The 15,513-nt window shown below is 41.8% G+C and overlaps 1 protein-coding gene across 7 annotated transcripts in view; it reads right to left on the bottom strand.

The window, feature by feature from the left end:
* DENND1A (DENN domain containing 1A) overlaps nucleotides 1-15,513 on the bottom strand; it is a 355,075-nt gene that overhangs the window by 247,304 nt on the left and 92,258 nt on the right. For all 7 annotated transcript variants that reach the window (XM_054007237.1, XM_054007241.1, XM_054007239.1 and 4 more), the window contains exon 4: nucleotides 7,276-7,325. In XM_054007237.1, coding sequence (XP_053863212.1) covers nucleotides 7,276-7,325 — 50 coding nt within the window. The remainder of the gene's footprint in view (nucleotides 1-7,275; nucleotides 7,326-15,513) is intronic.

The following is a 15,513-nucleotide window of genomic DNA, read 5'->3' as shown; positions in this document are numbered from 1 at the left end:
TCCTCCACTGCCCCTGCTGTAAAAGGAGGGACTAAACTTCTTGACGGAGAAGTTGCTCGTGAGAGGGGTCCCTGAAGAGGGACGGGGAGGGGGGCTGGTGGGGCGGGAGGGAGGAAAACTGGATAGAATATCCCTCCTCTACCGTGCGAAGCACCCAAGCGTCTGACGTGATCCGGGCCCACGCACGATAGAAGGGGGACAGACGTGATGAAAAGGTGAGGTTGGGAGGATCCAGAGATGTGTCCGGTAGGCCGTCCTCGACCAAACCCTCAAAACGGTGGCCTAGGCCCCTGCGGAGGCCTTGGTTGGGTAGAAGACTGGCCGAAGGGCTGCTGTTGTTGCCTCCTCCTGCCCGTCCGCGGTCTTCTGCGCCCGGCATCACCTAGATTTTGAGGTTGATACGGACGCGGGTGCTGCGGAGGCCTAAACTGCCTACGCCGAGTAACCGGGGTGTGTAAGCCTAAAGAACGGAGGGCAGTCCGCAAGTCCTTTAGGCTATGGAGCCGTTTGTCCGTCTTTTCTGAGAAAAGCGTGGGCCCTTCAAAGGGTAAGTCCTGTATAGTCTGTTGGACTTCATGAGGAAGGCCGGAAACTTGAAGCCAGGCTCCGCGCCTAACACGAGGCCAGTAGCCAGCATGTGCGAGGCCGAATCGGATGAGTCCAAGGCTGCCTGAAGTGAGGCACGAGTAATTAATCTGCCCTCCTCTACAAGGGCCGAGAACTCGGTTCTTGAATCCTGCGGGAGGAGGTTCGTAAACCTAGACAAAGCCGAACACGTATTGTGTCCATACCGGCTCACTATTGCCTGCTGATTGGCAATACGCAACTATAGGCCCCCGTTGAATAGACCTTGCGTCCAAAGAGATCCAGCTTCTTAGCCTCTCTACTTTTAGGTGTGGATCCCTGAAATCCTTGACGCTCCCTCTGGTTGGTTGCATCCACCACTAGGGAGTCCGGCGGGGGGTGCGTGTAAAGATTTTCATAGCCCTTGGTAGGGACAAAATACCACCTCTCAGTCCTTTTGGCCGTAGGGGCCAATGAAGCTGGGGTTTGCCACAAGGTATGGGTTGTGTCCGCAATGGATTTTATGAGGGGTAGGGCTACCCTCGATGGACCTGGCGGGGTCAGGATATCAATGACGGGATCGGTGTCCACCTCGATCTATTCCGTCTGTATCGAGAGGCTCTGGGCCGCTCGAGTAAGGAGCTGTTGGAGGAGCCTATTATCCTCTAAAGTCGGAGCAGCAGAAGTTCCCGCTACTGCCTCGTCCAGAGAGGAGGAGGAAGACATCCCATGTAGCTGCCCTTCATCTACCACGTCTCCCTCTGTAAGGGCCTGCGGCACACGGTACTCCGGCTGCGTGGCCGGTGCGGGCTCAAGATGCGGCACCGTGGCCAGTACCAGGGTCGCCACCGAGCGCTGAGGAGTGCTGGGCGGTGCCTGCGCTGAAGGAAGCAAAGCCCCCGTCGATGCAGTTGTTTGACCTGGGGGTGCCGTAATGCCTTGTGGCACACTCCTATCAGACAGCGGTGCCGGTGGCGGCGGCATCAATGGCGGTGCCGCAGATGCTGAGGAGACGGAAGCAGTTCGTGCGCGGGGCCCGTACGCCTGACCCACCAACTGATGGTAGGCCCATGGTGTCCAGAACGGCCACTGTGGCGGTTGCCAATCGTGCTGCTGATGCCACTGTCGCGGATACAGTTGGGCACTCCTATGCGAGGACGATCTGCTCCTCGATCTGTTAGAACGGTAGGAGTCCGCCTCCGAGTCAGAAGTCTCTGAATAAGAGGACATCGGAGGAACGGTACCCACAGTCACAGGCGGGGGTGCTTGCGCCGGTGCCGCTAGCTTAGTGCCGCGTGGGGAGTGAGGTGAGCGCATCGCCGGTTTACCCTTAGAGTGATACTGGGGCCCGGCGGCAACCGGAGGTTGTCTGCACCGGTGCGGCGACGCCGGCACCGGAAGGTTCAAGAGGTCTGAGGCAGCCTCGAACGCCTCAGGTGTCGATGGGAGGCGGACCTCCTCCATCATGTCCGGGGACCTATGCCGTTCCGGACTCGACCCTGCCCTCTCCGGGGCGGGAGTCAACGGAATGGCGGGATGGGTCTGCGGCGCGGGCTGTCCCGTAACAGTTGTGGACTGCTCCAGACCTTTAGAGTCCCGGTGTGGAGATCGTTCGGTCCGCGGCCTGTTCTTTTTAGCAGGCACCGGCGACGGGGAGTGGTGTCTTGTCGAAGACGATTTCTTATGCGCCGACTCTCTCCGGTGCCGGGGTTTTGGGCCCTTGGTCTCCCGACATATCTCCGGTGCCGGGGTACTGCGCACCGAGGATGAAGTGCTGGGTGCCGGCTCTGAAGGTCCAGGATCCGATTGCGGCCGCAGTGCCACCTCCATTAGGAGGACTTTAAGTCTCTGGTCTCTATCCTTGAGAGTCCTAGGGCGAAAAGCCCTGCAGATAGGGCACTTGTCCCTTTGATGGGCCTCGCCGAGGCACCGTAAACATGAAGAGTGCGGATCACTTTTCGGCATAAAATTCCCGCAATCCTGACAGAGTTTGAACCCTGGGGACCCAGGCATGCCCCAGCGGGACGACGAAAAGTTGGGGAAACCCCCCCCAACTGATACCTAACTATCTAACACTAACAACTAACTAATAACTATGTACAAGAACTATAGAACACTGCCACGATTGCTAGAGAGCAAGAGAAGTTCCAGCTAGCCATCACTGGCGGTAAGAAGGAACTGAGGCAGTGGGGGGGTCGGCTGGCCCCTATATACAGCGCCATGAAGGCGCCACTCCAGGGGGCGCCGGAGCCGACCCTACGGACGCGGCTATGGTACAATCTTCCGGCTGGCGTGCACGCGGCGCGCACACACCTGCTTGGAATGGACATGAACAATCACTCGAAGAAGAACACTATAACTGTCTAGTTACTGGAAAATTCTGACACTAAACATCTCCATTGTTACAGATAGATGAACTAAGAAAATGGAAACCTAGTAACTGGAAACTATTTAAAAGGCCTATAATGAAACAGGATTAATGTTTTTCTCCATTGCTTTGTTCAGAACAGCAACTTTTATTGTACCGAAACCAAAGCTCCTAAATCGCCCTCAGGAATAAGAATGCTGATAACTGGAGATCTGATCAAATATACATTTCTTCAGGCAAATACAGGAGGTTAAAATCCCTCTAATGTTGAATTGAGGAGGAAAACCTTTTAGGAGAAATATTTTCTTGACTTAAGATGCCAGAACTCAAAGTACCGTATATATTCGTTCATAAGCCAATTTTTTTTTTTTTTTTTTAGTAAAAAAGGGAAGCACCAGAGAAGGGGGTCGGCAGAGAGGGAGCAAAGAGAGGCAGCACAGCCAGCAGAGACAGAAGGGAAGAGGCAGGGCCAGAGTCTCTCCACTTCTGGCTACGCTGCTCTCCCCCCAGCCTCCGAAGCAGCTGCAGCTCCAGGGCTGGCAGGCTGCAGCCGTGCCGCTTGGCCCCGCCCCCCAGAGCAGGCTGTGGCCACGCCGCCCAGCCCACCGGAGCACACTGCAGCCGTGCCACCTGGCCCAGCCCACTGAAACACGCTGCAGCCGCGCCGGCCGGTCTGGCCCGCTGGAGCAGTGCAGCCACAGTGCCCAGCCTGCCGGAGCAGCTCCAGCTAGGCCAGATGCATCCTCCCCTGGCCCTCCCCAGATAAGGTGGGAAGGGATGGAATGGGGAGATGCATCCTCCCCTGACTCCCAGCTTCTCCCCCTCAAAAAATTTCCCTACCAGTTGCTGTCCCGGCCCATCAAGGTAAGCAGCTGGCGCGCTGGGACACTTTGTTTACTAGGTTTACCTCTGTGCCTGCTGACACTTGAGGTAAACCAACCATCTTGGCCTACCAGCGGCTTATCCTGATGGCCCGGGAGCCAAAGTTTGCTGACCCCTTAATTATAGGGTCGGCTTATGAATGGGTTATAAAAATTTTCCATTTTTACTTATCCATCTTGGGGAGGGTAGGTGGGGTCGGCTTATAAACGAACCGGCTTATGATAGAGTATATACAGTATTTACTGAGAATATTGGGGCTGGGGGGATTGCAGCAATAATTTCAGAACTCCTTTAATTATGTGGCCAGTTGTTCACTAATTTCACTTTATTTCAAATATAGTGTAATGTAAATGAATATAAAAGAGATCAGCTTTTGGATTGCAGCAGTTGGAAACAGACAAGACCTATAAGATTAAACCTATCTCCCTGCAAATTCCAGATATAGCCTTTCAGAGAGAACACTACATATTTATCTGATACTATACTTGATTGTAGCCAAAATCCAGGAAAGCAACATGCAACTGTGAATCAATAGTATCTTTTCATTTTTCTTTGGTAATTATAAATCTATATTTAATATATTTGAGTTTCACTGATTTAATGTGTGTTCTCTCTCTCTGCTAAAGTGATTAGAGGTGCAGATTCCACATGTGATTGATTCTTAAAAGTAAAGTTAATATTATAAGTAGAAACCATTTGTTCAGTCCTACTTGATATATTTTTGGGTTGGGGAAAGGGAAGAGATGTAGTAGTACACGCCCACTTAAATTTATGTCTATGACTTGTCACATCCTCATTATATGAACATTCCTAAATACAGTGTGGAGTATTGGAAACCCATTGCCTGTGTCATTTAAAATTGGAGAAAATAATTAATATGTTGCAGGAGAACACTCTTTCACTGGTCTCAGAAAATCGATGTCTACTTAAAAAGGTCTTTTTGATCTCCAATGTCTATGATCTTAGGAGGGATAAGAGTGAACTCAGAGTGGGGCTAAACAGTGAGAAAACAGCTGAATCACATTTCAGCCAATCACAGATTCAGTTTCTGTTCTTGCCATTTGCTCAAAATATATAAATTTTTACAGTTTTTTCCCCAAAATTTTACATAATTGGCAAAGAGAGAAAACTAGGGACAATATACCTAAGGTTGGATGGATTAGATTTTTATTTGTACATGTCAATAAACATCAATTTCACCGTACACAGACAAACCAATGAAAATATATTTTCATCAATAATAATCAAAATGAACAGATAGGCAAAGTAAGAAAAACGCTGCTTGAAAACTTATTAGAGTTTGATTTAAGGATATTTACTTTGTAATATTTTGACACATGATGTTGACAACTTGTGTCTTAACAGTTATAATCCTTTAACTTTTTGAATCTCAACATTTACGGTCATTAAATAATTATTGTCTGACTACTCCATTATTGAGCAATTGTGAAAATTTAAATACAAATAAAGTGCTTAAAATCCATAATTTTGCCCAACTGAAAAATTAAATTGATAAAAATTTAAATACATTCTTAAAAATAAAGGTTGATATTACCATCAAAATTATAAATAAAATCAAATTATACCAAACCTAAATATGCCTATGCAAAGTAGGCACAAACGTTTCTATTAAAAATGGAAGCTGCCCTTCTACATGTACAATGAATATGAAACATACAGGAAAACAAAAACATATCACGACACACTTAAAAAGAGGGAAGCAAGCTCAGTCAACAGAGTAACTGTAAAATAGCAGAAATGATTGTGGTGTCTAAGAGATTGTCCTTTTAAGTGAAAAAAATGTTCAAGTCTGTAAGTGTTGGTGAAAAGACTCATTTTGACAGCCCAGGAGACTGGAATCTTCTATTCATCCAGGTCAGGTACCGCCCAGGCAGCAGCAATGCAAGCTTCCCCTAGCAGGGCCTCGCCAATGTCTCTCAACCCTGACCTGGAGGGAGCACCTCTAGGGTTGAAAGGACAGCTCAGACTGCAGAGCCCATTCAACTGAAATTACCAATAAGGAGACAAACGGGTGTGTGGTTTTATTATGTGGGCACCTGTCCTCTAGGAACTGGACTGAGAGCAACTCATTTCACAAAGGCCAGTGAAGAGCTTTCCAAGGATAACAACTTTAGTCCCTATTGAACTGGCCCATGTTCAAGACAATGACCTAGAGTCTAAAAGATTCTGTACCCACTACGTCTGTGCATGTACATGTGGGTGAAGTTACTAATTAGCAATTGTTAAGTATGTCTAAATAAAAGTGTATGCAGTGTTGTAGCCATGTCAGTCCCAGGATATTAGAGAGACAAGATGGGTGAGGTAATATCTTTTATTGGACCAACTTCTGTTGGTGAGAGACACAAGCTTTCGAGCCCCCACCATTTTACACACAGAATTACCTTTCCCAGACCTGAAGAAGAGCTCTGTGTGGCTAACACGCTTGTCCCTCTGACCAACAGAAGTTGGTTCAACAAAAGATATTACCTCACCCACCTCATCTCTCTAAATAAAAGTGAGTTTTTCTAAGGATGCAATAGAACTATCTACGTTCTGTATTTACCTCCATCCCACAGCAACACATTTTTTTTATTTTCCTTTTAAAAAGAAGACACCGAGTTATCATACATATTCAGGCTGGCCTGTGGGATAAAAATGATAGGTGAACAATTGCTCGGAGGAAAAATAAAGGAGTTATGAATTGCAAATAAATACAATTTATGCAGAAAAACTCATTCCTACTATAGATATCATGCAAATTCAACTAAAATGAGCAAAACGTGTTCTTATAATGGTCTAGTCATTGTAATTAACATTAGTTTGAGCTTCAGTCAAAAAAGTTCAGAATATTAGTTTTTGTAAAACTAATGCTGTCAACCGATCTTTTGACGCTGTTGTGCGACCTGAACAATGGTGCATCATTTCAGAATATGAATATTTACCATCTCCATGAAATTGGTTAACATAATTCTATTTTCAAAAAGTAAACAAAAAGCAATTCGTATGTTATTTTTAAAATCCAATAATTAAATATTTCCAATAGAAAATATTAAACTTGCCAAGTAATCTAGTTCTCATTTAAGCTTCCTAAACAAGTCACAAACTATGTTAAATATCCACAAGACAACTGCCAACTTTCCCCTAAATTCTTAAGGGATTCTTAACATTAACCATTCTTAGAATATATTCAATTAGCAACAATTAATTTTAGCATCCAAATCTTTTTTAAAAATAGAACACTGTGCATTTTGACTGCTGCCAATGCACAGTTCTAGCTTTTAAACTTTTTTGATGGTGCCCATAAAATCCACAGGAAAAGGGAATATTGCAACTATAATTTGCATTTGGGTGCTTTAAATCAGTCAGAAAGACAGAACACTAAGAATAGTATGGTTTTTATTTTCTGCAGCACTTTTATTGACAAGATTTTTTTCTTGTAAAGTTTGAAAATCTAACACTACCTGTCCACATAGAAGGGGAAACAAAACTTGGTCAAAGTCTGTAGAACTTCCTGTGGAGAGAAAAAGAGATAATTTATACATCTAATGGGACCAATAAATCTAACATTAACCACAGTATATAATCTCACAATTTTGCCCTGAAGAAATAGAAGACAGATGAAGAAATATTCGTTTTATCAATTACACGGAAGGAGTACCAGGCAGTCAATCATGTGAAATAATAAACATGATCAAACTTCATTAAAAATGAAAAATTAATCAAGATTCACACATGGGTAAGCAGCAGGAGCCATCCAGCAAAGCTCCAAAGGGAAGGAGGAGGTTGGGTTGTTGAGTGTTAACACCCCTCTGGGGACAATCTCTAGCCTGACCATATGGATCATAGTGAATAACACCAAACCACATGGGTTTGGCCTGGCAGGACCGCTTCTGCTGGCACAGCTTTTGCTTGTTACCTAGGAACAGGGGTCTGTGGGATTAGAAAATGCTTCCCAACATCAATAGGGGGAAAAAAAAAAAAAAAAAAAAAAAGATAAAGCCCATTGGTCTAATAGGAAATGTTAAAGAAAAATTGCGTCTATCTATTAGTGAGAAAGCCTGAAGGGTGAATGGATTTTATCAGAATTCCTTATTTATACATTATACTTTAATAAAGAAAACAAAGCTTCAGCACTGCGTGAAGTTTTCATGTAATGTTTAATTATTAAAAATCTCATTCACTAAACAAAAGCATTGTCATGAAATTGGTAAAGGTAGAAAGGTGTGTTACAAGATTTCCAACAACTCATAGGCAAAGAAATCTCACTTAAAAATATATATATTTATATCCTTTCAAAGCTATATAATTTCTTATCACAAAATCCACCACAAATGTTTATTAGTTTACTAACATTTTCCACATGCCCTTTCATTGCCTCTTCTCTTTCCCTTCATATTGGAATCTCAAAACTGGAAGATTTTTCTTTTTGCTTCAAACTGAAACAAGACTGCTTAAGGCAAATCATAGCTAATTTGATAAATAAAGGATCGATTTATAAATGAAGAACTTTGTGACCAATAATAATAAATTATCAGTGCCAACTGAATTGATGCTTCTCGCTTCATTTATTTTTAAAACCAATTCCCTCATTGAACAAATAAACCACATCAATCTAATAACCGATTCAATGAAGCAGAAAGCATATTGACTTCCCCTGTAAGAACATGTTCCTCCTACATAATTCAATTGAACATATCCCATTCTTTACTATAGTTTCAAGCTCAATTTTTCATATTGTACCCTTCCGGAGGTTTCTTGATAACTAAAAATGTGGTAAATTATAAACTAACAAGAATTCATATAGGGACTGATAAGAGAAATTTCCCTTCTTGGCATATGTTTGGTAAAAATATTTAGCATCTTTTTTTATGGAAGGATTTGTTGAAAAATTCAATGCTAAGCATTCAGCTCTCCCCCTTGGAATCTCAACAAAACACCTACAGAGAAACCACAGGTTCATGGTTGGCCCCAAGTTTTGAAAAATATTACGCATAAAATGTAACCTGTTGGTGGTATAAATAATATAGGGCTTTATTTATAAAATACTGTCCTGACTTTGCAATCTGATCCATGTAAATGGTTCCGTCTTTGTGCAGAGCCCTACTGTCTTCAAGGGACCTCCATGTGCAGATCTGATAGCAGGATCTGACCCTCCATTTGCTACCTTGCTTATGCATAAAAAGCCCAATGACTTCCAAATCTAAATCTTGCACATTTGCCCTAAATCTTACACAAAGCCCATATCCATTACATGAAGTATAGCAAACTGAAATGGAGTGGTGATAGGTTCAAAACTACAATGGCAGGGGACTAGGCTGCCTGTATATTTATTGGCCTTATTAATTAATTTAAAAATTCTGCTTGGCATAATGACTGCATTTGCAAAACTACTATTTTTAAGCACAAGAACACTGCAAGGTTGCTAGAGGGAATTTTAATATACAGCAGTGTTAAAAGATAATAGGCCAGCCTTTTTAAACAGCTCATCATAGTTATCCTAATATGGTAGAATATATTGCTTTCTATTACCATGCTGAAATAAGATTTAATATTTGTTATACTTGCAAGTACAAATATCCACATAATAAAATAACACATTTGTAACATACACTTTACCATACTATCAGCATTGTGTTACTACAGGGGCAATGCAACACAAATAATTCAGAACCTAATTTGCACTTCTTTCTTGATATTGCATATCTTCCAAAGCACAGAATTAAAATTGAAATCTCACTTTTTAGAAAATGTGCCCAATCTGCACTGGCATATGTCATCATCATCCTTGTGTGGTTTTATAATAATAAATAATAATCTAACTCTTACAGCATTTTGAAGCCATAGATCTCAAGTTGGTTTACTGGCTATAAAGGATACATCCTGTTGCACATTACATAACATATGCATTTCCCTTAGTTAACAGTTTGGGGGTGAGGACTGCCCACTAACAGGTTTAAATTTAAAAATACACAGATAAACTCTTTAAAAAACATATCTTCATAATTAGTGAAGTTATCTAAAATAGTTTTGCATTCCTAAAACAATGGTTATCCAGATGCAAAGAGTAAGAACATTAAAGGAGTTTTCAAAATTTTGCTCTGAGTTACTTATTAATTACTGTACATTTATTAGTGTGTATTTTGTACATTGCTCTGTTTAAATGTCGGGAATGCTCATGTGAAAATAAATTCCCATAAGAGTTGTTTTGGGTGTATGACTATTTGTGGCAGAACCATAGGAGGACCAAAATCTCTTTAAGATCCCTCTAGGCTACTGTAAAAAGAGTATTAAGACAAAACTAACATTTTTTCTAATACTTGCTTTGCTTTATAATTTCTTTTAAGTTGACCCGCAAGGCAATAGAGGTGGTATCAATAGCCTTGTTTTCTTCCTCTACTTCCTCACGTCTATGTTCTAATAGAAAAACTGCTTAAACATTTCCTTTTCCCTCCACAACAATCACCACCACCCAAGATCTAAAAAAAATACAGACTGGATAAAATGTAAATGACTCAATAGCTGAAACCAAGGTCTCAAGGGCATCAGGTGCCAGTTTTCTGGATCAATTCCCAAGTATATATTTTCACAATTCTTTTTATATGCAGTTTGATTTTTAACATTTTAATGAGGAAAAAGTGCATCTATAGCAGCCAGTCACCACAGTTAAAGTGCAGGGCATGAACTGTGTCCCATGAGGGATTCAGCCTAGCTGTGTCACCACTGGCTTTAGGACATACACCACCTGGTTCCATGTCCCCAGGTTCCAACTCTTTTCATAATCAAAACACTGCTGACATTATCAACCCCATACGGTTTTTCAAAAATCCTCCCCAATCAATATAGCCTACACACAACTTATCGGAGACAACACAGAGCTCATTGATTAAGTTTGGTTTCAGAAGCAAAGTTTCAAAATAAATGAGACAAGGATACAGCACTCAGCCCTTTTGTACTACAGGACAATTTATGAAGGAGGCAGTCTCTGAACCTACCCCCAACCCAAGTAATACTTAAAGGTGTATGGGAAGTAAGGGTTATTAGACATTCAAACATGTATTTGTTCAATATACAGAGTCTATGCTTGTATTTTACACTATTCAATGTAGTAAGATGAAGTGTCTTATGTGCAATGAGTTGGAATTTGCTGACAAAAATACTTGTTTGATCACCTGTGAATTTAGCATATACTTACTGCATACTGTACATTGACTCTCACATTTTTTAAATCCTTATTTGTATGCTCACTTTTAACATTCCTTGCTTCTTGGCCAGGAGAGAAGGCAGGCAGCTCTCTGGCGGAAGGAACACTGACACTTCCCAGACTAGTATAGAGCACTCCAGCCTCCCTTTCAGCATTCAACTTCTCAACCATTAGATGACAAAGCCAGGTGAGGTTCTAAATTTATAATTTTATCCATCACAGTCCTATCTGGAAGGGAAACTTTGAAGGCTGAATTCAATTAAGTTAATTGGAATAATTAACAATGAGACTGAACATTTCATACAGGTTGTGTGCATATGCGCAGGGAAGGGGTTAGAAGAGAATCCTGCAAAGACAATCACAGGTAGCATAACTACCTTACATTTCTGTAGCGTCTTTTCCCAGAGTCATTGCTAAAGCTTTATAAACAGACCTAACTCCTTTATTTCCTCTGTTCAAATGAAATCTAAACAAAATTGTATTTTGTAGCTAAAAACCACCAAACTAATCTGCAGTGAGAAAACTGTGCTTTACTAACAGTCACTATGTCTTTACAACAGGATTAATGCTTTAGAAAATTTCAAGCAAGTTCTCAAGTGGTGTTAATACTGTTGAGAAAAAACATTCACAGATCAACACTTAAAAGGACACCACTGTAATGAACAAAACAACAAGGTGAAAGGAATTTCCAAGTTAATGTTGAAACTTTGTTTTTAAATTGCTACCCTGTGCTTACTCATTGAATGGGTCTCTGAGCAGTATGTGACGCTACATACTGGTACACCTCTACCCCGATATAACGCGACCCGATATAACATGAATTCTGATATAACGCGGTAAAGCAGTGCTCCAGGGGGGCAGGGCTGCGCACTCCGGCGGATCAAACGTGGTCAGATTTTTTGGCTCCCGAGGACAGCATTATATCAAGGTAGAGGTGTACCATGTGTGCTGCACAAGCTGTAGTGATCTAAACAGGGATTTCAACATTAACTCTGTATTTCTTAGATTGTGTCAGGAAAGATTTTGATTAAACTTTTAAGTGGGATTATACATAAGGAGAGGGTGGAGACATAAAATAACATCAAATAATAGTGAAAAGGGCAGAGTGTGTTCAGTAACCAGGACAAACCATAGTGAAATCGCTAATGTCTAAAAAAAAATTAAGGTAGATTTAATTAATGGATCATAATGGCTTTAATAAAACCATTATGTCTACCCAATACATTTGTATTGTGGTATCATGCACATGTAAACATCTCACCACAACAATTTCTAGTTATATTTATCTGAATTTAAAAACTTTTGAGAGATAAGTTTTAATACAACAGACCATTGGAACTCCATACACGGAACCATGCAAATCTCTCTTAGTTCCTGCCTCACTGATGAGTTACCTTGTTATTCTGGAGCATAACCAACCATACACAAGACCTCATGTTAAAATGCTTATCCATGACGTAGCTAATTAGAATACATTAATAGTTCAGATTTTTCTTTGTTCAAGTTATTTAATAAATACTAAACAGCATTTTCCATCATCTCTGTACAATACATACAGGAAAACCAGGTACGTACCGCATGGAGTTTATCATCTAAGATTCCTTCTGAACATCTGGCCCTGGCTACTCTCATGAGACACTGGGCTAGATGGACCATTGATCTGACCCAGTATGGCCACTCATATGTGGGAGGGATAGCTCAGTGGTTTGAGCATTGGCCTGCTAAACCCAGGGTTGGGAGTTCAATCCTTGAGGAGGCCACTTAGGACCAAGTACTGATTTTGCCCCAGATCCCTGCTAATGAAGGCAGGGGGCTGGACTCGATGACCTTTCAAGGTCCCTTCCAGTTCTAGGAGATAGGACGTCTCCATTAATGTATTTATTTATTTTTATTTATTCACAAAACAATGACTGGGGTTATGTAATCTTTCAAGTGGTATTGTGTTTTTTTCATTTCCACACTGCCCTCCTCAAGCCCCACTTCCGTCACAGCTATCTGTGGCTTTGCAGAAAAAGGGGTTTCAAGGATGAACTTGGGTGATCATTTTGGTGCAAAAACAGAGGAGACTGTTCCAGGCATAGGATAGGCCACTGAAAAAGGCACAGGGATGAATAGGAGATGGATACAAAGTTAAGTTAGGCAGTGGTTTGATTAAATAATCAGAAAACTAGAAAAAAATGAGAACAGAGGCATACAAGAAGGGAAGGGATGAAAGGTCATGAAAGTGAAGACGAGGAGCTTGAAACTCATGGAGAAAGGGAGTTGAGTCAGAAAAGGAAAGTGACATGGAGGAAGATGGTTAAGTTACCTATACTTAGATGGACTGAATGGGAGCCATGCGAGAGACCAGGGAGAAACAAGACACAAAAATTAAAAAGAGATATTACCCAAAGTGTGGGCAAGGGTTTAGCAGTGGGATGTAGAAAAAAGTATGGACATTTGAGATTATATAAAAAAGAAAAATTGGGGGGAAGGGGTGGATTTGGAGGTTGAAGGAGAATGAGTAAAATTAGACAAATATGACCTGTTACATGGGGAGGATAGTTGAGCCAGTGATAAAAAAGATAGGGAAGAGGAATGTATCACGGTTTTATCACATTGACCTTAAACCAGGATCAGATTTTGGCACGGTTGTCAGAGGTGCATACTGAACAGAGGAGAAAGAAGTTGGGAGCACAAAGATACTTTGCAAGTCATTCAGGCAGACATGGTAGTTGAAGCTATCAAAACAGATGAATTTCCCCCAGGCAATAAAGTGTAGAGGGAAAACAAGAGGGGTTCAAGGACAGATTGAGGGACACAGAAGAAGGAAAGAGGAGACACTATAAAACAGTTGGAATGACAGGAGTAGAAGGAGGAAAGCAAAGTGTCATGGAAGCTGAGGGAGGAGAATGTAATCAAGGAGGATGAGAACATGATCCCTGACTTTACCAAGAGGTGGCTGGTAGTTACGAGGTAGTTGTCATCCCCACCCTTCCCTAAGGATGTGAGACCTGGGTACCCTACAGATGACATCTCAAGCGGATGGAGTGGTTCCAACAGTGCTGCCTCAGAAGGATTCTCAGGATCAGCTGGGAAGACCGACACACTAACATCAGCGTTCCCGGCCAACATCAGCAACATAGAAGTGCAGGTCATGAAACACCAACTCCGCTGGGCTGGTCACTGTGTATATATGCCTAACACTTGCCTCCCGAAGCAAGTACTCTTCCCTCCATTAAGTCAGGGAAGAAGGGCTCACAGAGGGCAGCAGAAGCACTTTAAAGACATACTGAAAGAACACCTTAAAAAGGGATGCATCAACCCAACAAACTGGGAGGACTTGGCGCAGAACAGAACACAGTGGCACCACACCATACACCAAGCCACAGCTTACTTGGAGGAGAACGTGCTCATGAGACAGAGAAGCGACAAAGGAGAAAGAAAGGGCACAACAATCCAGCCAACAACTATGTCTCCTTCAAGATTACACCTGTCACTTCTGCAGGAAAATCTGCAGGGCACGAATTGGGCTCTTCAGCCATTTAAAAACCCACCAATGAACCCCCTTGGCAGGCATAATCTTCACATCGAGGGACAGCCGAAATGAAGTAGCTTTTTGTGACGTTGGTAAGAGCCATTTTAGCTGACAACAACATAACAGAACCATTTAATTTTATAAACTCTGAGTGCTACTGTCCAAGTGCAAATTAGATTCTTAAAAGTAACACATCTGTAAGAAAGAGGGGCAAAGTAGTCTTAAAGAACAGGTTTTACACATTGCTCTCAAGCAGACACATTGAACAACAACTATAAGCATAGTGAAAATGTTAACATTTTATAATGGAATTGCTGATCCTATCTTAACACACTAAAATACACTGATTTGAGAGGTGAAGTTTTATCAATAAATTGAATATTCTTTCTACAAAATTTGAAGAAATTTGGCTATTTTTGTAATTTATTTCCACAGCCACAAAAATAGCTAGCCTATTTTTATACTCAACTTTTCTTAAAATACTTTTAACATCACAATTTGTTATTAAAATCTTTAAATATTAATGTGGAATATCAGATTTAAAAATTAGACAATTTGGTTGCCAGCTCACCAAAACACACTTCTACTTAGAACTGATGACAACCTTATTTAGAATCACGTTTTAAAAAACAACTGAGTTCAGAACAATTTAGAGCACTATAAATTATATGGCCTACAAAATCTGTGTGAACTTCATACCAATGCCCTGTCGGCAAAAGAGATCTTGAATGTTAACTTCTTTACTTACTTAAATCTAAACCTAAGTAGTCAGTAAATTATTAAATTGTATGCATTCATAGAATCATAGAAGATTATGGTTGGAAGAGACTCAGGAGGTCATCTAGTCCAACCCCCTGCTCAAAGCAGGACCAATACCAACTAAATCATCCCAGCCAGGGCTTTGTCAAGCCGGGCCTTAAAAACCTCTAAGGATGGAGATTCCACCACCTCCCTAGGTAACCTATTCCAGTGCTTCACCAC

The sequence above is a fragment of the Malaclemys terrapin genome, chromosome 17 (genome assembly GCF_027887155.1).
Source record: "Malaclemys terrapin pileata isolate rMalTer1 chromosome 17, rMalTer1.hap1, whole genome shotgun sequence".
Lineage (NCBI taxonomy): Eukaryota > Metazoa > Chordata > Testudines > Emydidae > Malaclemys > Malaclemys terrapin.
This window is presented reverse-complemented; position numbering and strand designations above follow the sequence as displayed.